The 23,734-nt window shown below is 35.0% G+C and overlaps 4 protein-coding genes across 7 annotated transcripts; 1 reads left to right on the forward strand and 3 right to left on the reverse strand.

The window, feature by feature from the left end:
• Positions 1-123: 123 nt before the first annotated feature.
• Positions 124-10,412, reverse strand: LOC111518143 (uncharacterized). Of its 3 annotated transcripts, XM_074179588.1 has the most exons (8): positions 9,974-10,338; positions 7,912-8,028; positions 7,548-7,720; positions 5,491-5,802; positions 3,675-3,819; positions 3,531-3,609; positions 1,761-1,922; positions 1,412-1,707 (listed from the first exon to the last, which is right to left on the reverse strand). In XM_074179588.1, the coding sequence occupies exons 1-8, from the start codon at positions 10,061-10,063 to the stop codon at positions 1,493-1,495; spliced, it is 1,293 nt and encodes a 430-aa protein (XP_074035689.1). In that variant the 5' UTR covers positions 10,064-10,338; the 3' UTR covers positions 1,412-1,492. The 3 variants fall into 3 exon arrangements, with proteins under 3 accessions (XP_074035690.1, XP_074035689.1, XP_074035691.1); XM_074179589.1 differs by lacking the exons at positions 1,412-1,707; positions 1,761-1,922; positions 3,531-3,609; positions 3,675-3,819 and adding exons at positions 124-433; positions 512-726 and having other exon boundaries at positions 9,974-10,300; XM_074179590.1 differs by lacking the exons at positions 3,531-3,609; positions 3,675-3,819 and having other exon boundaries at positions 1,412-1,922; positions 9,974-10,412.
• LOC111518144 (LHFPL tetraspan subfamily member 2a protein) lies at positions 1,143-18,970 on the forward strand. 2 transcript variants are annotated; one of them, XM_023174500.2, is made up of 5 exons: positions 1,143-1,297; positions 13,432-13,776; positions 14,039-14,149; positions 14,398-14,659; positions 16,941-18,970. In XM_023174500.2, exons 2-4 carry the CDS (start codon positions 13,479-13,481, stop codon positions 14,652-14,654), a joined length of 666 nt encoding a protein of 221 aa, XP_023030268.1. In that variant the 5' UTR covers positions 1,143-1,297; positions 13,432-13,478; the 3' UTR covers positions 14,655-14,659; positions 16,941-18,970. The 2 variants fall into 2 exon arrangements, with proteins under 2 accessions (XP_023030268.1, XP_023030269.1); XM_023174501.2 differs by lacking the exon at positions 1,143-1,297 and adding an exon at positions 1,804-1,943.
• Positions 16,446-22,946, reverse strand: LOC111518145 (methyltransferase-like 26). The gene is given in 4 exon segments (XM_023174502.2): positions 16,446-16,785; positions 16,787-17,164; positions 18,717-18,761; positions 22,775-22,946. Coding segments are annotated over 3 exon segments (624 nt in total). The 5' UTR covers positions 18,722-18,761; positions 22,775-22,946; the 3' UTR covers positions 16,446-16,544.
• LOC111518142 (dnaJ homolog subfamily C member 21) lies at positions 20,895-22,798 on the reverse strand. The gene is made up of 2 exons (XM_023174497.2): positions 22,663-22,798; positions 20,895-22,592 (listed from the first exon to the last, which is right to left on the reverse strand). The coding sequence occupies exon 2, from the start codon at positions 22,552-22,554 to the stop codon at positions 20,959-20,961; it is 1,596 nt and encodes a 531-aa protein (XP_023030265.2). The 5' UTR covers positions 22,555-22,592; positions 22,663-22,798; the 3' UTR covers positions 20,895-20,958.
• Positions 22,947-23,734: the final 788 nt, after the last annotated feature.

A 23,734-nucleotide genomic window follows, 5' to 3' on the forward strand; every position in this document is an offset into this window, starting at 1 on the left:
AAAATCTAAAATTTGTTTCCTATGTCGACTACTTATGTAAAAGACTAGCAGCATGATGTCATGCAGTTGTTGCAAGAGAATTAAATACTGTTATTACAAGATCGCGATGCATTTTCACTGCAATCAAAAGAAAACATTCACTTCAATATTGAAGCCTTATAATCACCATTGATGCGCAAATACCTCACAATGTATCTTTTCCCATGACTCCCAGAGTCACTGTAGCTTTCATAAAAATGTTCGTTCAAGAGCTTTTCCTTGTAATTTTTTATCAAATAAATCCAGACTTTCATCGTAGATTCTGGACCATCGAGCGGGATAACGTCATATAAATCTCTCGCGTAAAAACCTGGATAGCCCTCCAAATCGTCCAGGTCTGCCATCACTTTATCATCAACTTCATACACTTCCCCTTTCACTTGATAACCGTTACCTAAAAACGATGAAAAGCATAAAAAATCCCGCTACAAACAGAGCATTTACTTTCCGGTCTAAATGGCCTAGTACGAACCTGGACTGTGCAGCAGGAAGGGAATGTTATACTCAGTCGCGATAATCAGAGGGAATTTCTCTTTCGTTTTGGCGTCGCAAAGGTACTTGCAGAAACCCTCGGAAGATTTAGAAAACCAAAAGTGATTGGGTTCCCCTTTTTTCAACGTGCCGTACACGAAAACTTTGTGAACCTTAGCGGTACTCATAACGTCGCTTTTACCGGTAGCCGGAACACTAAAAAATGAAAAATATAACTGTAGTCAATAGTCTAAAAGCCGGTGGAAGATCGAACTTCACCCATCAGATAAAAAAACTAATAAAAATAGCTATGTAAAGTTTACGATAGGCAAGTTATCATAAGCATGTTTGTTAATAAATTATATTTGATAAAAATATATCTCGAGTTATCTCCCACGGTCTCATCTACTTTAATGAGAGGTAGGTAATGAAGGTAAACGTTCATTGTAATTGGAAATACGGGTCATTTGAATGAGAAGCAGCAAATTACTAAAATAACTTACTATCCTTATTGAGAAACAATATTCATACTACGAACTTTGGTCAAGAACCGTGTCATAGTGTGAAAATTGATTGAGTATCTAACGTCATTTTCATCAAGTATTAATAAATAGTCGGGTACGGTCCTGCAGAGCCCGCTAGCGCCCCTATCATTTTTTATGGAGATCATCATTAAGTTAAACAGCTGATTGAAATGCAGAGGGGTGTGGTGAAGGTCTAGTTGCCATCCAGCGGAACACGCCTAAATCCTGAATTTCTAAAGAATTTGTTTGTGAAATACTTACAGGTGAGGCTTTTCTATTGATTTCCGAGGCTAAGCTATTCAACTACTGATTTATCAACAGGTTGTTCAAATAAAATAAAGACCCCCTGTGAGAAGTAAATAAATGAGTAGGCGATAAAATTCAAACGTTCGTTTATTGGCAAGGTTGATTGGATTCGCTTTGTTCGTGCTACAAATTTCAATCGGCGATTCCACGACCTAATTTCCACTGCTTTTCGTCTTTTGGCTTCTGTTGGAGCTGATACTGCCGTACTTCGGCTTTTTGGCGAGCAGCTTCTCTATTTCGACGAGGCCGTTAACATTGTTTCCTTCCAACGAAATACGTGATATGCCTTTATCATTGCTGTAATTACTTCTCTGATAGTCCAGCATGTCAATGACGTTTTGTAGTCCTTCCTGTTTGATTCGATTGTCTGTAAAGCATAGTGTTGGTAATTGAATTGCTTTTTTTAAGGACAGTGAATACATGATAAGTTGAGGTTCGTCAAAATGTCGTTTCCTCTGCAGTAGATTTCGGCCTCCAGTTCCTGGGAGTCCTGAATGAAGGGATGGTATGTCGGTTCGTTTATCGAATAACGATTCGAAGAGTTTGTCGTTCGTACTGAGTGTGAACTGTGAGAGGATTTTTCTATAAAGGAAACAAATATTGGTATGTACATTTCTATGTGTGGTTATTGAACATTCGAATTCAACAATAATAATAATAATAATAATAGTCACCATGGTGAGTGAAGACCACAATTTTAAGACATCGAAGTATGTTGCTTCGAAGTCCAAACGGTTTGAAACTTTCTAAGCAAAGATGATTGACTTTTAATATGTAGCAAAGTTTAGAAAATACTAGGGGGGGAAGGGGGGCAATCAATTCACTGTACTCTCAAACTTAATTGTAGAGTTCCTCATGGATCTGTCCTTGGGCCCCTGTTACTTTTCATTTTGATTATTGGTATGATAGCATTTACCTCTAATTTATATTCAAAACTGTGTCAAATTCATTCTCTCAATTTTAAATGAAAATAAAAAGTTCATCGAAATGATTCGATGCCTGGCAAATATTTCCCAAAGAGGTTCTTGTAGACAGTATTTTGGAAAATATAACTTTCACATCAGCCTATATATTTGAAATGTGTGTATGTGTATTTAAAAGTAAGTCAGATTTTTTATTGAATAAGAGTGTTCACCACCACGATACGAGAATCAAAAACCAGTTCCATGTAGCAATTGTTAAATTAAAAGTGACTTTTCTGGGCCAGAATATATTAATCCAAAAATTCGCGAATATCTTCCTGAATATATGAAGGCTTCAAAGCAACTGAATAATTCTCAACAAACACTGAAAGCATATCTGTTAGAAAATTGTTATTGTATAGTAGCAGAATTTTTTCATAAACATTATGTATTTCCTAATGTTTTGGAACTGATTTTCAATAGTTTAGTGCAACCCCTAACAGACCTAATAAATATGTCTATCGAAACACATGAATTCCCAGATGTGTTGACATTGAGTAAAGTAATAGCAGTACATAGAAGTGATAATAGATCAGATATCGATAATTACAGACCGATTAGACTGAAAAATTTTAGAAAGAATAATGTACCATAGACTCATAAACTTTTATCTGATTGTCAACATGGATTTCGCATTGACAGGTCAACATTTGGCAGGAATTTCCTTTGACCTGTGGAAGCTTTCGGCTGGATTGATAAGGTGTTTTTTGCTTCCAAACCATATAATATTGGTATTAGAGGAAATATTCTTAACTTAATCATTTTATTCGTAACAAATAGACAATTCTTCGTAAAATTGGATGGTGCAGAGTCAGATAAATATACAGTTGATGTTGGAGTAGCGCAAGGTTCACTTCTGGGGCCACTGATTTTCTTACTCTTTCTCAACGACCTCCCACTTAATACTGATAGGTGCTTTTATCTCATTGGCTGATGTCACAATCTCTGGTATAGATGATTCAGCTTTACCAAAGTTTGCGTCATCATGTATGATGCCTACTATAATCTTTGATTCATGAATAAATTCTATTATTATACGGTGAGAGCAGTTTCTAATGAGCTCGGTTTCCAGACCGCCGAGGGGGTGGAAGTGACCAGGTTGATAATAGGCGCAAAAGGTTTAGCCACATTGGTAGAAGCGAGTTTTTTTCTGAAGGAATGGGTGTTGTTTATTACTCCCTGCCCCCCCTTATGATTCAGTACAGCAGCAAAATAACCTCACACTAACCCTTGGCTGGCTTTTTCGAAGTTTTCATTGAACTTCTCTTTGATACAGCACTTTTACCTCCTTCAGCAAGTTCCAACATCTGAAAAGTTATTGTTAGATATATACAGTGTGTACAACACAATTCAAAGTAGAATGTAACCTTACATTCTTCCGCAGTTTCTCAAACTTTATCCTTCTCCTAATCACAATTTCATCCTGATTCAGACAGAATTTTTGTAACGTGTTGATAACAAGCTGGAGTCCCTTATTTCTAATTTTATTGTCAGCTAGATTCAAGGATAGAAGCACCCTTGAACAAAAGGAAGGTTTTAAAAATTTAAAAGTTGATTTGAAGACAAAATACAGAAATAATAATCAACCAGTAAGTCAACTCCCACCACTTTCATTCATAAATTCACAAAGTTCTCGGTGATCTCGAAACGAAGTGCGGAGCCGATTGCGTTCTTTTACCATAGGCGTGCGTTCTTTTACCATAGGCGTGCGTTCTTTTACCATAGACGTGCGTTGGTACTTAATTACCTTTCGGGAATCTATAAAATTTCTCACTACAATTATAGGCCTTGTTTTTGCAATCAAACAACAGCGAATAAACTAAACACAATATCAATTTCCGACCGTTTATTATAACCAATCCAATGGTTGTATTATTCTACTGTGACAAAACATTGAAAATCTTTTTTTTTGGAAAGATTTTCAAGGAATTAGGTATGAAGGTGGTTTTTAAAACAAGTCGCCCATCATATTTTGCAACGAAACCATTCCATAGACTTCAGTTCATTAAGATTAGTTAGACAAGTTAACAACAACAGGCAACTAGATGCCTATGAGAGTGTAGAAATAAGTAAACACAATAATATTATGAATAACGATGATGGACCTATACCAAAGAGCATACTATATAGCTTGTTAAAATAAAATAAAATAATGTTGTTGGGTTTACTGATTACTACATAAGGACACATTGCAAAAATAAATTTGGATAGGCAATATTGTGAAATTAATTTTTATATGGCTGAAAATTGTTTTATATAAACATATATTGTAAAATAATAGATAAGGCAAAATTGTAAAATTAATTTAGGTTGGTATGCCTGTATGGTTGGTACGCCTGGATGGTTTACCTGTATGAGGTACCTTTATAGCATAAATAGGGTTAGCAACGCGTTAGTTTCTAGTTTTAATCTTCCTCTTTGAAGATGATCACTTGGTGATCGAAAAATAACGATTTGGTGTTGGGAAAAACTCCAGTAATATTTATTACTACACCAAAAGTTCCAAACAGTGCATCATAAATACATACATACAGATGAAGCTAATATAAAGCGTGTAAAAAACAGCGAAACAATTAACAGATGAAAGAGTATAAATTTATGAGGATTCTACTTATCAATGAACATAAGAGAAGAAGGAAAATATGCTCCTCTAGCCAAGAAAGAAAAATTTCCATGGCAAAGCCCGTATAGTATGAAATATTAATATAACATTATGGTTGAAATGAAAACAAACATGGTTGAAAGTTCACCTGAAAAAAACATGGATTTCACATTAAAGTATGTATTATATGTATATAATTTTTGCGAAATAAAGGATTTGGCTTTCTATTTTTCCATCCTTATACAAAAAATGGAGGAATCTTCCTAAGGAAGAAAAAAAGCAAGGTATTTTGTAGTGCTCGCCGAGATGATAGCAACGTTTGAAAATTGAAACATCATTTGGACTAATTCTACCAAAGCAAACAAAAACAGTGTCTGTATTAAATATCCTGTGCAAAATTAAAATAAAAGCTGTAACATCATTTGCCACTAATAAGAATTGGTATGCTACATCCAAAAAAATTCTAATCACTCATAATTATTTAGAGAAATATCTCATATTGATTCACATATGTTATTGTAGTACCTCATTGTGAATTTAGAATGTCACTCATTGTCAACAGCGTTGCTAATAATGATTTATATACCTATTGATTCTCAAAAACTTTGCCACGTATTCCATTCCTTCGTCGTAAAGATTGTTACTGGCCAAGTTGAGATGAAGCAAAGGGTTATCTAAAGGTTTGCTGAGCTCTTCACAAATCATCCTGATTCCATCTAAGTTAATACCACATAATTTCAAGGAAAGTGATACGAGTTTGGTGTCCTTCAACAGAATATAAAAGTTCTGTTCTCTGTTTGGATTTCCGTTAACGCTCAGATGTTGCACCAATCGTTGACTCTCGATTAGGTCTGCCAGAAGTTCAATTTTCTCAGCTGTTAGGCCACAATTTTCAAACCTGAAAGAAATAAAAGGCAATTTGATTGTTGATTGTTGTATTGTTAATATTGCTGAGTCGATTCTGTTATCAGAATGTATCAAATGTATATAAAAGATCATTCGCATATATTGTCGGTAAGAGAGGGCCTTTCAGAGATCCTTGTGGTACGCAGCATATACCCGGCTCAAGATCTGATATCTCTATGTTAGAATAAGTGGCATTGATTTATATTTTGCAAAACGAATTCTATTCTATTAAATATCAATCATTCTTCTGCTCTTTTTTTGTCTTTGCTTCCTTTCGGCGCAGTAGACCAGATCAATCATTATCTTCGATGAGAGAATTTATCGTCTCTCTTAAAATTATCAGTGATTTTTTTTTCAGGATAACTATCGTATGCAAGATAACATAACACCAAATCTACTTGTATAATGATGGAAATTTTGATGATTAGTACCTATTGAAGGGCAGTTTCTTCAATTATTAACCTCACCAGAATGTATTATATTTTTTTAGTTGTATTCTTTTACTATTTGAGTTGAGTTGCACTATGTTCCGAAATTACGGTTTGAAGATAAGAATCCAAGTGGGTTGAACAATGAAAACTAAGTTTTTTTATTACACGCTTTATATTAGCTTCACCTGTATGTATGTATGTTTGTTGGTAACTCTAAAGCTCGGGATCTGTATTTGACAGAATTATCAACATTACTGCTTGATCTAGTCGCGGGCAGATGGCGCTGTACGTAACCTTGATATATCGACATTATTGCTTGATCTATTCGCGGGCAGATGGCGCTGTACATAACCTCCTTGGTAAATCGACATTATTGCTTGATCTATTCGCGGCAGATGGCTCTTTACGTAACCTCCTTGATATAATTCGAACTCACTTTACATGTATTTCTTCATTTGAAAAAAGTATTTTTCTATTAACACGCGCGCCTGCTGCCTTGGCCTTTTAACTTTATAGTTCGATGTTCTTTAAAAGCGTGTTTTTTTAGTTTTTTAAACTATATTCATTAATGTTAGACTCTAGGTAATATCCCGGTAATTTTTTTTCTGTATGCGTTAAATAAATATATTATTGATGACGTTTACAAACACCTACACTGTTTGAAAAAATCTAATTAATACTTTTTGCATTTTTTTTGCATATGACCTTGAAATAACCATATTTTGGATTATCGATAACTTCCACCTTCACATTTAATCTAACATGGAAATGAAACAACCTGTTTCTATCTTTTTGAATACATCAGTAATAAATGACATCCCAAAACAAAGGTTTTTCAGATGATAGTCATAAGTAGGTACATGATTTATAAGTCGTTTCAAAAAGTATCAAAATAATTGGTCTTTTTTACATTCATGAAATGATGTATTCAAAATCAGCTTGAAATTACGTCATTTTGAATACGGAAATAAAACTTTATATACGGAAATAAAATGTGCTTCTTGCGTTTTTTAATCCATTACAGATTTAAGTTGAACGAAAAAATACGTATTTTCATTTGCTTGAAGAAAATTATTTGATATGAGAAATACTTGTGAAATTCAATGTTTCACCATGAAAAAAATGTATAAAAGCATCCAAAAATGAACGTCATCCAGCTGAGGATCATCTAAACATAATTTATGAATCAGTTCTATGATCATCTCATCACGAACGTAATTTACAACTATTTTGGTATATCTCAGACATACAATGTTCACCGGGCGAACAAATTTGAAATACGAATTTACGACTTGAGTCAACTTACTTTAAAACAGTTATGGATTTATACAATTGTTGCCATTCTTTCAGTACAGGAAATATGCTGTTCTCAATATTCTCATTTTTGAAAATGATCGTATCCAACAACTCCTCTTGAGTGGTTTTTTTAAACGATAACCATATTTTTGGATCGTCGGTGTTGTCACAAGAACTGCGTTTCTGAAACGAGCCAAATTCGTATATTATGGCCTCGTTACTTGATTAAATGTTCTTAAAGAAAAATATGAAGACGATTGCTAAACAAAACAAAAATAACTATCTCAAATATATTCTTTTCGTGCTATTACTTCTATCACAATTTTAATCTCCATACAGAGAATCTACAAATATTTCGTTGAATTTTTACAAACCTTTTCATCATATACTAGGGGAATGGGCATTTTCATCCATTTGTATTTTTGACAGGTAGATCTGAATCTCAGGATAGCATCATCCACAGGCGACAAGCGATAAGCAAATTTTCCAGACTGAAAATTTTCGAATGAATAAATCACTCGGTATATTCCAAGCATCTACAGCTCAAAATTGTTGTCAAATTAATGATAACCCCTTTGAGATCCCTGCTAATTAGGAAATATTGGACAACAAATTCGTTCAATAGTAGAAACAATTGAAAAGTTCCAAAATGTGTGGTTTCACGTATATATAGGTCAAACTGGTTATCAAAAGAATGAAAGAACATATAAATGCTTCAATAGGAGAGTAATTGAATATTTGCAAATTATTTATTGATAAAGAGAGGAGTTACAGCATTAGAAAGAAATATATACAAGACCTCATTTTTCGGAATACTCAAAAGTTAACATAATTTTTAATGTCCAATAATCAGTTGGAATCGAATAATTCTTCTATTTTCAGTCTATTTTCTTATCCTGTTTCCCGACATTCAGGTTTTATATTAAACCATATTTCAGGACTCAAAGAATATTATGATTATACTTTCAAAATTTTAGTAATAGGCACTAAATTTATTGATCAATTATTGAGAATCAATATCGAACGTTTCTCGTGAATGAAATTCTTGATGTATCCACTTCAGCATTTAGAATCGGAAATATATCTGCAGTAAAAACCCGAAAATGTTTTTATACTTTATGATAAGGAAAATAAATATTCGTCATTCCATATAATCCGCTAAGAACAATGATATAGTCATTGACTCAATATAAAACAGATGAAAATGATTAATTATGTGACAAAAGTCAAAACGATTTGAGGTAATTTTCATACATTTTTACAATTTTAACATATATCAACAAAGTTTTATTTATTATTATTTTCTATACATACCTGCATGCATACGTACATACCTTCTATATCCCTCCATTCCCCCTCCCTCCCCCATCCATCCTTTCCCCTCCCTCCCTCCTCCATCCATCCATCATCCATCCATCCATCCATCCATCCATCCATCCATCCATCCATCCATCCATCCATCCATCCATCCATCCATCCATCCATCCATCCATCCATCCATCCATCCATCCATCCATCCATCCATCCATCCATCCATCCATCCATCCATCCATCCATCCATCCATCCATCCATCCATCCATCCATCCATCCATCCATCCATCCATCCATCCATCCATCCATCCATCCATCCATCCATCCATCCATCCATCCATCCATCCATCCATCCATCCATCCATCCATCCATCCATCCATCCATCCATCCATCCATCCATCCATCCATCCATCCATCCATCCATCCATCCATCCATCCATCCATCCATCCATCCATCCATCCCATCCATCCATCCATCCATCCATCCATCCATCATCCATCCATCCCATCCATCCATCCATCCATCCATCCATCCATCCATCCATCCATCCATCCATCATCCATCCATCCATCCATCCATCCATCCATCCATCCATCCATCCATCCATCCATCCATCCATCCATCCATCCATCCATCCATCCATCCATCCATCCATCCATCCATCCATCATCCATCCATCCATCCATCCATCCATCCATCCATCCATCCATCCATCCATCCATCCATCCATCCATCCATCCATCCATCCATCCATCCATCCATCCATCCATCCATCCATCCATCCATCCATCCATCCATCCATCCATTAGTATAGATAGATTAGTATAGATTTACAACTGAAATTTATTTTAAGATTTGCTAATAATTTCCATGAAATTGTAATATTTACTATATTCTCCACCTTTAACCGCTTAAACTTTCATTCACTTAGATGGAAAATATTGAAGAAATTAATTTACTGTATTAAATATTCAAAAGATGTTTTTGAGCCTTACCAAAACCAGATTCTATAATTTGCCACATATTAAAATGTATTAATCATACAGTTCAGATACTCTGTACATCATACTTTCAACATATTTTTCGAATGTAATACTTGTGAAATGAGAGTGAACCATTAACCTGTGCTATCGTCATAGATGGTGAACTCTTTCTTGATTTAATTTTTGGTATCATTTCCAGATTGCTTATAGCGGCCTTCGAAGTAGTCATTTTTCTGGTGTTCACAGAATAAACTACTACAATTGAAATTACTTTTACTTGAAGTTTTCATTTGACAGAAATGTCAGAATTGGTTCCAATCAAGATGCATGGTGTAATCACTTAGATCTTGTAAAATATTTTGATGGAAGCGCTAGATCTACGGCAATCTGGATTCTTCATGGAATAATAAAGAGATCCAACGTACTTCGGCATTCCGTTCACAGAGGCGCTAAGTGCACGCGAGTGTTTACAATTAGTACAATTAGAAACGATTCTTGCACCATCTGTCAACATGTATACAAAGTTGAGTCGATGTCATTTCCCGCGTCGAGAGTTTTTGACAAAACAAAAGTGAATCGGTTCAAACACCGGTTTAAAACTGCCAATGGAATCGATTTCAAATCATGTAATTTTTATTATTATTGTCGGTTGGATCGTAATTACCTAAATATGATAATATAATATCAAATATGGATAATAATTATGTGCACAGTGAAGGTTACAAGTTTGTATGACTTTGACGTGATTGTTTATTTCCAGTTTCGCTGTTAAGGAACGTCTGTGTTGGAGTAAATTGGACATTTGTCTTTCTGACAAAAATCAGTATGTGGTCATGTTAAATTTGCAAAACTTTGTTTATGAATTTCCAAGGATTCCAAATAATTGAATTTCCTATCCTTGTCTGCAAACAAAATTTCCGTATTGTTTAGATCAGGAAGTTGTGGTTGCATTCCAAGAAATGGATCTTATGGAGAAATCTGGAGTATATAAGCTTGAGTGTCCGGATTGTAGTATTGTTTATGTGGGACAATGTGGCCGAAATTTCTCAAAACGGGATGCTGAATATGAAATGTCCTTCAGATCAAATGTCATTCCGTCCGTCCACAAAAAAGATACGCGGATTTCATGGAATATCGCATGACTTTTTTTGTGTTTTGTGCATTGTGCAAAGTCTCCAATATGTTGAATTTTATGCAAGAATGTAAAGTGAGGGCCCCTTTCATTCACGCCGGTATTCAGGCAGGGTGGTTCGGATAAACACGTAAAGGGGGGTTATATATGTGAAAAACCCGAAAGTATCTCGGGGAGGAGGCGACTTAAAAAAGACGGGTGTGTTTCATTAAACAAATATACGAAAAAATTTCGGGTGGAAGCTTTGCTTCGAGCAAGACAGATAGAAGGAGGGTCAAATTCGCCCGAGTTGGAGGCAACAGCTATTAAAAAAAGAGAGAAATTACAATGAAATCATGAATTTTGTCTTTTTTTATAAGTATCTGCTTTCAATTATATTTTCCACAAAAATATACCTACGGTAACTTTATTTTGTAGTCAACTTATTAGAATATTTTTGGTCGGGTGCTCATGCAGAGCAAGATTTTTAAAAAAGTTCTTTTTTAATGTCTAGGCATTGAATAGGTAACTTTTAATGTCATGATCGATAAATGTCACCGAAATTGACGTTCCAGATGGAGAAAGACCTATTTTATGTATTCGTACTAGTGGCATTTGTTGAAAAAAGAATATATAAAAAAGTCATTTGTTATAATCAATTCTGCAATTATATTGTGTAATGGCTCATATAGAGAAAATTATAGTGACTTTCGTCAATCCTCGTGATAAATTATTATTCAATAAAACCTTTCAAATTTGATAGTATTAGTACAGTAGTATTCAAAATACACACATCGGAAAAGTCTAGGGATATTTTTATAACATACTAAATATCATAAAAATAAATGCATGAGGTCGTTTAATTTCGATTAAATTGGTACACTCGACCACCCTGTAGATTTCTATGGGTTGAACAAAGCCTGCAAAAACGGTAACTAATCTTTTATCAAGTTTTTTACAAACTGTAGGTTTTCGGCTAAAATGAATAATCTGAAAGTGTCGAGTTTGTACATTCTATGCAGTTCTTGCTCAGCAATTAAACTGGAAATATTGTGCTTCAACATGGAACGCCATCACTTACCATTGGCTGAGATGAATAGAGCTGTAGGGCTTCTTCAAGGTGGCATGCGACAAAATGATGTAGCTCTTCGTTTGGGGGTCTCCCAAAGTGTTATCAGTCGAATGTGGCGGCGTTTCCGTGAACCTGGCAGTCCAGCCGAACAACATCCAGGGCGAGGACGCGCTACAACTGCAGTTCAAGACCGATTTTTGGTCTTAACCGCAAGAAGACAACCGACAATCATAGCACCTGAGTTGGTTAACGTGTTGCAGCAGACGCACCAGGTAACCATTGGTCGTGATACTGTCAGAAATCGACTGTATGAAGCAGATCTCCACAACAGAAGGCCACTTAGATGTCCACCTTTGTCGAGAGGCAATCGCGGTAGAAGATCAGAGTGGTGTCAAGAACATCAAAACTGGGATGCAAATGATTGGGCCACAGTTTTGTTTACAGACGAATCTAGATTTGGATTTCATCCAGATTCTCGTCGAGTAAGACTGTGGAGACGACCTGGAAATAATGAACTTTTGAGACACGTCCAGGAAGTCCACACATACAGAGGTGGTACAGTAATGCTATGGGGCGGAATCATGATCGGCGGCAGAACCGATCTCGTTTTTCCAAATCGCTCCCTCACAGCTCGACAGTACCTCGACACCATTCTTCTACCTATCGTCCGTCCGTTTGCTGGTGCTGTTGGTGAAAACTTCCACCTAATGCACAATAATGCTCGTCCACATGTCGCGCGTCTAGTGACTGACTGGCTCACCAACGAAGGAGTTGATGTATTGCCATGGCCAGCACAATCACCGGACCTGAATCCCATCGAGCATGTGTGGGACATGCTTCAACGAAGAATTACTCCGCATATGGGGAACATTCACACAACGTTTCAATTGAGAGAGCTTTTAATCGCTGAATGGGCAAATTTACCTCAACAAGACATTGACAATCTCATTTTGTCGATGCACGATAGATGTAGGGCCGTAATAAACCAGCGTGGAGGCCATACTTTGTACTGATTCCAATTTTTTTTGTATTATGATTTTTTTTCGGGGTGCCAAAGAAGAGCCATATTTTTTTTAGTTTTGCTTATATGCGCACTCAGTATTTTTGACCATTTAATAAATTTTGTTGTAAGTTACATTCGTTTAATAATCACCCGTCAACTTTTTTTCCCTAAAGCGATCTAAAAAAAAATGATTGCCATTTTTTAAAATATCCCTAGACTTTTCCGATGTGTGTATGTATACTTACTTTTAACAATTGTACTCTGTACTCTAATTTTCCAAAAGAAATTGATATTAATTTTAACAGTGCTTCTCAATATGTCTCATATTGAAATTTTGACAAAATAACTGCAAAAATTTCAAGCAAAGCCGTTTGAGGTATCAAAAACTAAAAAGGTGAGATTTTTTTCCAGATGATTTTCCAATACTTTTGACCGCTTCCTGACCATAAACGAACACCATGTGGTACCTAATAGTCACAGCGAGAAGCCTGATATGGATGCTACTTGCCCTATTCTCCTCTCTGCTACTGCTAACCTCCCTCCTGAGCCCTTCTTGGCTTGTGGCGGCCCCAGAAACCATCACAGTTGGCAACGAAACCATCAAATTCAGACCCAGCTTGGGGATCTATGCCAAATGTGGGAAGCCCATAGGAAATACCTACCCCATTTGTACTCTGCTCGCAGTTCGGGGGTTGAGCGCTGATCCACATATTTATCCAAATGTTTGGAAAGCGGGGACTGTGTTTCTGGCTATGGGTGAGTAATGGACATTACTATACAGGGCGTTTCTTGAAAATGTGGCGTTCAAGGGGCTTTTTGGAGTCCATTTTGAGGAATAATTTCATAACAGAAAACCTATTTTTTTCTACATACTATTTGTATAATTCCCAAGGGCTTTCAATAAATTTCCCCATGATCCTGATTCCAAAACAGCTTTCTATTTATTTTGAGCTTCATCCATGTAATTGTCTCATTTTAACAAAGATTTTGAATTTAAGAAATCACAACCCTTTTACAGGTATATTCGTCATGTCCTTGACTGTGTGTACCGGCTTAATGAGTTGCTGTTTCCAAAGCATCTGCAAGAAGAGCATTTTCAACATATCGGGGGCTGCACAAGCAATCGCAGGTATAGCAGCTTTTAACTTTGTCTTATAAACAGGATTTTCATTCTAACTAAATTCAACTTGGTAGATAGTTGTATGCAGACACTTATTTCAATGAATAATCATAATTCTCAACCCTATGAATATCCCATTTCCGTAGCATTTATATTTATGAATTTTGTTATCCGGCTCGAAAGACCAAACTTCTATTCAATCATTTCAAAGAAAAGTCACTCCCACTTCCGGATTATTTCGACTTCTTAATCTCCAGGGATCTTCTACATCATCGCAGTTATGCTCTACCCAACGGCCTGGGGAATCTCGAAGGTGCAAAAACTGTGCGGCAGAGATGCTTCTCCTTTCTATCCAGGCGATTGTTCTCTGGGCACCGGACTCTGGTTAGCGATTATCGGGACTGTTTTGACTTTTGTGTCCGCCTGCTTGTCGGCGTCAGCAGAGAAGTCCACTAGCAGCGACAAGGTTCAGGACAAGATTTATGAAGGGCAGACGCTTATATGTTTGACATAGGAAATGTGAGTATCGCTGTTTGTAGCTATGGCTTGCGTGTAGGTTTTTGAACTGGAATGAAGCTGTTATGAAACACAAGTTCAACGAGTATAGAAATATCGAGTCAATAAATAAAAAAAAAGGGTCAAAAATCATTTTGAATAAGAAACTAAGCAATTTCTGGGACAGTAACTGAAAGCTCAATTTATTGAACAATAACTGATAAATGTTGTAGTCCTTATAGATTTTATGCAGCAAATGTTGAAAAAATTACTAAAAAATGATTTACCACGTGGAGATCCTTTAAATTGACAGATATTATACTGCCTCAAGAAATTTATCAGAGACATACATATATACATCAATTAATTGATTGATAATTGAATGTCATATTCTTCATAGATTTTATGGAATTAATGTTAAAATAAATACAAAGAAATTAATAAATTACCAGCAGTTTTTATAGTGGAATCAATTGATAGTTGTAATATGGCTTGCCAAAGATATAATACTGCTTTAATATCAATAGTTTTATCAGAGATACTCAATTTTATTGACAATTATTAATGAATGAATATTTATCAGAGATATTGATCAATTTACTGTGCAAGAATAGATAAAGGTAATACTCTCAATAGATTTCATGGAGTAAATGTTAGATGAGAACTAAAACATTTATCAATGATTGGAGATCTTTGAAGTGCAATTTATTACAATATAATACTGCTTCAATATCAAGAGTTTTATCAGAGATACTCAATTTCATTAACAATTATTAATGAATGCAATACTTTTGTACCCCATGGAGTAAATGTTAAAATTAATGGCTCACCCAGAGGTTTACAATTGGCAGATGAAATACTGCTTTACAAAGATGTTTATTAGAGATATTCATCAATCTACTGTGCAAGTATAGATAAATGTAATACTTTCAATAGATATTATGGAGAAAATATTAGATGAGCACTAAAAAGGTACCAGAGGTATTCAAAAGTGCAATGAATTATCACAATATAATACTGCTTCAGTATTGGTTTTATCAGAGATTCTCAATTTATTACCCAATTATGGATAAATTTAATACTAATAACATATTTTATAGAGTAAATGTTTGATGAGTACTCAAAAAAAAATATGTTGTCAGAAGTCTTTTACAGAGCATTAAATTATCACTATATAATGTGGCTCAATTATTGATAGTTTTATCAGAGATACTCACTTTAATTTGCAATCATTAATGAATATAAATACTCTCATATTTCCTGAAGATGTTCATCAATTTACTGGGAAGATATTGACAAATTTTATGGAGTAAATGTTACTGAAACATTCATCAATTATCAAAGGTCTTTCACAGTGTAATAAATTATCACAATATAATACTGCTTCAATATTAGTTTTATTAGAGATACGCAATTATCGATAAATTTAATACTCGTTATAGATTTTATAGAGTATAAATGTTTGATGAGAACTCAAAAAAAATTATGTTGTCATAAGTCTTTTACAGAGCATTAAATTATCACTATATAATGTGGCTCAATTATTGATAGTTTTATCAGAGATACTCACTTTAATTTGCAATCATTAATGAATATAAATACTCTCATATTTCCTGAAGATGTTCATCAATTTACTGGGAATACATTGACAAATTTTATGGAGTAAATGTTACTGAAACATTCATCAATTATCAGAGGTCTTTCACAGTGTAATAAATTATCACGATATAATACTACTTTAATATTAGGTGTTTTATCAGAGCTAATTAATATATTCATTGATTTATAGTTCAATAACTGATAAATGTAATACTTTCTGATAAATATATTCTAAATCAGATCTGAATACATATATCATGTTGGCTCATCCAAACATATCTCAATATCGAATACAAAGTTGTTTCCCAATTTATTCATCCTGTCCTAGCTTCTGCCAAACCAACAGCTTATTATTAGCCGGCATTTCATCGATATCAGAAAGTTTGATGCGATACTGCTCTGCAACTTTAACCAAATCGCAAATGTCTCTCACTCCGTACTCCGGATTCTGCTGCCGAATGCTCCTGTCAAAATCCCTGTTGGACTTTGGTTCCAGCACACCCCCATTCGCGTATGGTCCATAAGTAACTAGCAAACCCCGGGCTTCAACACCTCACTAACGTTTTAAACAACCCCACAGAGCACTCGAAAGGCGCCACGTGCATCATGTTGATGTTGATGGCGTAGTCGAAACCCCTGGGAACGTTCCACTTTGTCCAGTTATCCCTCACGTCTATCAATAAAGGCTGTTTGATGTTTGTTGCAGAGGTATCGGACACGTACTCTCGGATGCTGTCCAGCAAGTATGGCTCCTTTTCGGACGGTTGGAAAGTCAGCATGGGAAAACTGTTGGCGAAGTGCACCACGTGTTGGCCTGTCCCAGAAGAGATCTCCAATACGCTGCCCCGCTTTAGTCTGTCGAAGTATTTCAGTAGGCTTTGTAGGATGGGCGTCTTGTTCCTGTCCGTTGCGGGATAGTATATTTTCCTGCTGGAAATTTGTGCCTTCAGTTAACATATCGAAGCGAAATTTTGGAATGCGAGCGTACTGTATAACTGTGCTATACGGTGTGTCTCAGTTTTGCAAGACAATATTATTGAAACTTCTTTGCTAACTAATCACGAATTGATGGATATGCTTTTGAATACGGGTGCGGTTTGAAAAGTTTCTGACCTAACAAAGATACAAGACATTATTCAGATTTTTTTTAAGAGTAATTTTTCAACATAGTCTCCTTTTAACTCTACGCTCTTCCCCAAACGATGCTCTTGTCTCTGCAATCCGTCCAAATAGTACTCGGCGTTTTTATCTGTAAAATAATTGTTCACGAAGTTGATTGCCTCTTCATTTGACGACAATTTCTGTCCGACGAGCTCAATTTTTCAATCAATCTATCATATATTTCATTCAGAGAAAGATATTCTACTTTATAAAGGAACATTATCTTTATAAATCTACAATTAAGGCAAAATATAAATTATAGTTCAATACCACCTCCACAAGCCACATAAACAACAGTTGTTTTGTTATTTATTTATATGAAACATTAAAAGTCTCGCCATCTTCCCAGTCTTGACTTTCGTAAAGGCTCTTAAGTGAAATAATATTCATCTCGTATCATAATGAAGAGTACATTGTAGTGCATACTTGAGTATTTTTGTTTGGTAATTATAACAGCTCTGAGTATTATTTATCAACACTTCCATATCATATTCGACACTTTAAACTATGAACTGAGTATATTAAGGCTCATAAAAAGTGCTTTTGTGCTAGTTTACGTTTTAGTCTGACTCCTGTGATAGAGTTGAGGTCAAAAATATAAAAAATTGATTGTTATGTGTGAAATTGGTATTGAAAGAATGCTTTCAAAAGAATTCATATTTCGAAGTGAAATCTGGAAATAATCATCTCTCCCAACTACCTGCACAGCAGGTTCTCGTAAATGTCTGCCGGAAAACACTACTTCCCCGGCTATTACTACGCTGGATATTGAATTATATCCGACAGACATGAAGACGTGGCTGTTACTAGTTAACAATCTTTCTTTTAGATAAAGGTTCCATACATGCATGCCACGTTGAAATTATTCGAGTTCCAGATACTTTGCTGTCTGTGTAGGATCTTTCCTGCACTGACGAGACGTAATACCGCGGTCTGCGGGTGATCTGCTTGAATAATTTTAGCGTAGTCCTGCTGCATGAACGAGAAACATCTGCGAGACTTGCCTCTGTGAGGAATCTTGCACAACTGTCTTTCGGATATAATTCAATATCCAGCGTGGTATTAGCCAGGGAAGTAGTTGTTTTCCGGCAGGCATTGAGAGATGAGTATTTCGAAAAATGCGTATGTAACTCTCCTAGATACATTCTTCAGACACGGTTTCAAATCATACAGATTTTTCTGTAAAAACTGAGGCACACCATATGAAAATTTTAACTACTCAACATTCATCTCAAAGATGAATGTTTTTGTGAAACATTTTTGGACCAAGTACCACTCAAATTGTGATATTTACGTAAGCTCTCTGAATCCTACAATTTACCTCATTTTTGGAACCGTCTACTTGTGAGTTTTCGAATTTCTGCACCTGAAACAATTTTCATAATAATGGACTCCAATTTTTGTATACCAAATATCTAATCTTAATATACGTACTTATTGTCATATTACCATAGTCTTATATATTTATTGGAGCTTTAAGCATAGTAGCTTTTGTATTACCACCCGAATATCGTCGTTTTTTACTTTTTGTAAGTTTTTACTGTTTGTAATAATAAAATCGTATTCATTCAACAAGTGTTTTTATTTTACATCTGACTTTCTACTAACACGAAGGTGTTTTATATAATTTTTACATTTTTTATTTATTACATGTTATATCATTTAAATGATCCAAAAGAAGAATAAAGTTATTATCATTATGTTTCGATGTATATAAGAATATACATCTCAAGTTTGGTTTCGAGGGGAAAAACTATTATAAGCAACATCAGATTTGACCGAAATTCCTTTCTCAACTGGACATAAAATAGTCAAAAACAAACCTTATGAACGCAAGACGCAATGTGATTGAGAATTACCAAAACCTTTAGATGTTCATTTAAAAAAATCATTGAAAAAAACAATATATGACTGTTACAAAAGCAATGAGATTCCTACAACTGAAATCATAAAGAAGAAATTGAATACGTCCGGCCATAAAGTTAGCTGCTGTGACAAAACTCTTCAGAATTGGATAAAGAAACTAGGATTTAGATTCGAAATAATAAACAGACATCAAGAAGTTATGGAAAGCAGAAGAATAGTGGAATTGCGTAACAAATACTTGGAGCAAATAACTATATATATTGCAGCAGTATTTTAAGGAATCAAAATGCAAAAGTGTATTCCATTTTATATTTATTTTTAGTGTATTTGTACCTGTTTTATCCAAACCTTTATAAATTGCCAGTTTTTATCTATACACCATTAGTTATGCTTATATTTATACCTACAAAGCTTTGTCAATGGGATACAGAATCTGACAATAAAGTATATTTTGATTTGAAGAACAGCGGCAAATTTTCTATTTGGACAAAACTTGGTATGACACGACACAGTTACGAAAGGGTGGACTGATGGTTCGAGAATGTGTACGCCTAACATGCCTGTAAACAAAGGATCGCGACTAATCATTGTGCATCGCAGAGGAAGTAAAGGATGGGTTCCAACTATCATAAGAACATGAAAGCTAATATTTTCGAGGAATGGTTTGAAAACACACTGATCTCAAATTTGGATGCGGATAGTGTAATAGTTCTTGACAACGCTCATCAAAGTACCAAATATAAATTCGAGGAAAGATGAAATACAAAGTTTTTTAATGGATAACAATTCGTATTTTGAAGATTACTATACCAAAAACCAACTACTTGAAGTTTTACGGACAAAAACATTTGAGAAAGTGTATTCCCTTGAGAGTATTGCTGAAAAGTATGGACACACCATACTGAGACTTCCTCCCTATTTTTGTGTTTTCAATCCCATCGAGTTGATTTGGGGAGAATTGAAACAAAGAAACAGGCGTAAAAATAATTTTCCGGTAAAAAAGCTAATTAAAAAAGTAATTTTAGTTGAAACAGACTGTATGGAAGAGGAATTATCAGAAGCTTTCGAAGAAAATTAGTGAAGTGTTTTTGAAGCAATCGATTTCATATATATGTAAGTAGTATTCAGAAGCATTTTCAATTATCACCCTGATATTTGGATTCCTACTTTCCCACTATTATATAGTTGTGATTCTTATATTATCAGAAATGATTATTGAATAACGAAATTAGTTAGCTCCCCAACTATATTATTGAAGAGGAGCTGTTGGAAGATAGGTTGCACTATATCTTTTACTTGAAGTAAACCTCAATATGATATCCAGTGATTTTATTTATTTACATGTGTGTGTATTTTTTTATCGTGTCCAACTTAAATTCTGATAAGGCTGAAGTAATTTAAAAAATAACAATTGATTACAGTAGTGAAATGTTGACTATTTCAATAAATGTCTTAAATGTTGCCAAGTAATGTTTTCGATTTTTTTTTGAATTCTGTTAAAATCCCTAATACCTATAATTTTTTTTTGCAAAAAAATATCCTTCTTTCAATTCACTTTTCTATGATTTTGCTGATCCCTAATCAATGGTAACATTGAATTCCAATTTGATTTGGGTTAGAAAAACTAGAGAAATAAATAGGTCATACATATAATAAGTCAACAATAAATAAACTGAACAATAAAACAATCACAATATCTACTTTTCTCTCAAACTCTTCTTATTTTTACTTTTTAAATTTGATGGAATATACACCCCGTGTCCGGTTTTCTTCAAATGGTCAAACAATTTATTTTTAGAAGGAAAATTCGATTTACAAGTAACGCAACTGTGATCCGTGTCCAGTTCTTGTAGATCACTTCGACTAGGGGCTTCCTTTCTGTTTTTCTTGTCTTTCCTTTTTTCTTTTTTAGAACTCCTGATGAGAGTGCTCTCAGATGTTGAAGCTTCATTTTCGACTGTTTCAGCAACGATTTCATTGCATTCGTCCGTTTCTTCTTCCTTTATTTTAGCATTGTTTTTCTTCTTTTTGTTTCTACTTTTTTTACTGGAGCTAAAATCTTCATCAGAGTTATTATTTGTTTCTGAAATACTAATAGGCAGCGTTTCTTCATCACTGAGTACCAGAATATTACGAGCCTTTTTCTTTTTCTTCTTGGTCTTAATAACATCTTCCAATGAATCTGAATCTGACAGAACAATGTCCTGGACTATTTCTTCTTCTATATCTTCAAGATCTTTTTCAATACCTTCCTTCGAACCTTCTGAAGGATTTGACGCCAGTTCTTCATCCAGCATAGATTCTTTCAAGAGCTCAACGTTTTCCTTATGCTTTTTACTGCTCTCGTGGTTCTCAAATGCTTTCGGAGTCTTGAAAACTTTGTTACAAGCAACGCAGTATAAATTATTGAAATCTTCTTCGTCGTCTTCACATTCAGAGTTGGAGAACTCTTCTCCGAACTCTTTCACTAAACTCTTTTCAATTTCTTCCAGCTCGGATTTAACATTGTCGAATTTCGCCCATTCCGGTTGATTTATGGATTGGTTCAACTCCTGCTGCCTCTCTAACCGTTTCTGCTTACTCATCTCGTCTCTTTTTTTCTTATCTTCTGCTAATTTCTGCTCCTGAAGTTTCTTCTGGGCTTGTACTCTCTTGTCTCGCTTCCTTACGAAGGCTACCAGGTTCTGCACTTCTTCATTGCGTTCTTTTCTGGCCTTTTGCCTGACTTTCTTATTCTCTTTTTCTACCAATTTGAGATACCTCCGATCCCGGATATCCTTTATGTCATAAGGATCCAACCAGACATAGCTCTTTTTGGTTAAATAGTTGAGCCAGTATGCATAGAATTCAGAAACTTTCTCGTAATCGGTAGAAGAGTTACCAAAGCTCGGTATTTCACAAAATTCTTCTTTGTCTTCCATAAATTCCATATCTTCCTTAGCAATTTTGTCGAAAACATTGCGATAAACAGAGTAAAATCCATTTTTGTCATCACCATAACCCTTGAAACAGGTGGTGGTGAAATATTGGAAGACATCCAAGCTTTTGTCTTCGAACGCTGAGTTAGAACCTCTCAGAATCTGTTCTCTGTGGTTATCGTACCATGCTCTTTCTTGTCTGTCACTCAATATTTCATAAGCTTGCTGCACAATCTGGAACTGTTCTTTCGCTAGTTCGGCGTTGTCCAAATTCTTATCGGGGTGCCATTTGAGGGCCAGTTTTCGGTATGCAGATTTTATTTCGGCATCGTCTGCATCTCTAGAGATGTCCAAAACTTCATAATGACACTTCATTTTTGGTTATGTTTGATATGTTGTTAATTTTTTGACAACTACAAGTAAAACGAGAAATATTTCTTGTATTGTTAACTTTAAATAACTTTCAAGCAGCTTGTAACTCACTAATTGAAGGAGAAACGATTTCGGAAACGTTAATAAATTTAGATTATTGGTTTATAAAACAACGTGCAAGTAGAACCAACTACAAATAAATAGCAGAATTTGAAATTCTTACCCAGTGTTGGACTAAAGGAAAAATGGTGCCCACAATTGATCAAAAGTGCCCACTTGTCATTTTCTTCTTCTTCTCACAGTCAGTGGGAATCTTCCACATATTAATCTCTCCTAAAAATACATCCCTTTCAATTTAATCAATAATTATATTCCTTTATTACGTCGAAGGGCAATCTATTACGTTTTCATAATTCTACCGGTGACAAAGTCAGAAGTTGAACTAATTGCATTCTGAGTTTCTGAGCAAGCATAACTTGAGATATTCATTGAGTAGAGAGACTTCACCTTCTTTTGTCTAAGGTCTAAGGTTTTCAGTCACTGGTTCAGCCGTTGACAATAATGTCGATGTTTATGGAATTCCCAAATAACAACACTGTATACCATTTCCCAAGATATAGTAGTGTCTAGATACAAACATCTGTCTTCGGTTAGCGGCTGGTAAGCTTATTGACAGTTCTAAAAACGCAAACAAAAATGGGCGCGAATTTTGGGGACTTATTTTAAATGGATTCAGATAAAAATTCGAAAAACTGCTAGTATACTATCCTATTCTGAATAAATTTCAAGCATGAAAAAATATGTTTCATTCATGTAATATGACAGTCATATTCACGTCAAACTATGTGATAGAACTGACAGATACTTGATAAACATACATAACATATATATCCTGTAACCATTTATTGTGGTTCGCAGACGTTTCTCATTACTCTCGTGACTAAGCTGTTTAAGGAAAATCTCACAATAAAGTATCACTTGAACAATCAGAATAATAAATGATCTCACAAAGGGGCCACATAAATAGTTGCCCCGTATTGAGAGAGAAATTCAGGTAATCCACAGTTTTTTGGTTAAACTTGTAGCAGGAAATATAAATATTTGCTTGGTTTGTTATGTTACCTCAGACTGGGAACCGTTTCAAATTGATGCAGAATCAATGCGAAGAACACTGTGGTTGAGG

Source organism: Leptinotarsa decemlineata, unplaced genomic scaffold (assembly GCF_025532065.1).
Source record: "Leptinotarsa decemlineata unplaced genomic scaffold, Ldec_3_MD MMD2_tig00026282_RagTag_RagTag, whole genome shotgun sequence".
NCBI lineage: Eukaryota > Metazoa > Arthropoda > Insecta > Coleoptera > Chrysomelidae > Leptinotarsa > Leptinotarsa decemlineata.

Bases quoted from the DNA above. Each gene is read 5' to 3' on its own strand.
- LOC111518143 (XM_074179588.1), bottom strand. From the start codon at position 10,063: ATGACTACTTCGAAGGCCGCTATAAGCAATCTGGAAATGATACCAAAA. The intron at 3,610-3,674 runs GTAAGGTTACAT...ATAACTTTTCAG, and splicing joins TTGAGAAACTGCGGAAGAAT to ATGTTGGAACTTGCTGAAGG. The intron at 1,923-3,530 runs GTTAGTGTGAGG...TTTCCTTTATAG, and splicing joins TTCGAAAAAGCCAGCCAAGG to AAAAATCCTCTCACAGTTCA.
- LOC111518144 (XM_023174500.2), top strand. From the start codon at position 13,479: ATGTGGTACCTAATAGTCACAGCGAGAAGCCTGATATGGATGCTACTT. The intron at 13,777-14,038 runs GTGAGTAATGGA...ACCCTTTTACAG, and splicing joins GACTGTGTTTCTGGCTATGG to GTATATTCGTCATGTCCTTG. The intron at 14,150-14,397 runs GTATAGCAGCTT...CTTAATCTCCAG, and splicing joins GGCTGCACAAGCAATCGCAG to GGATCTTCTACATCATCGCA.
- LOC111518142 (XM_023174497.2), bottom strand. From the start codon at position 22,554: ATGAAGTGTCATTATGAAGTTTTGGACATCTCTAGAGATGCAGACGAT.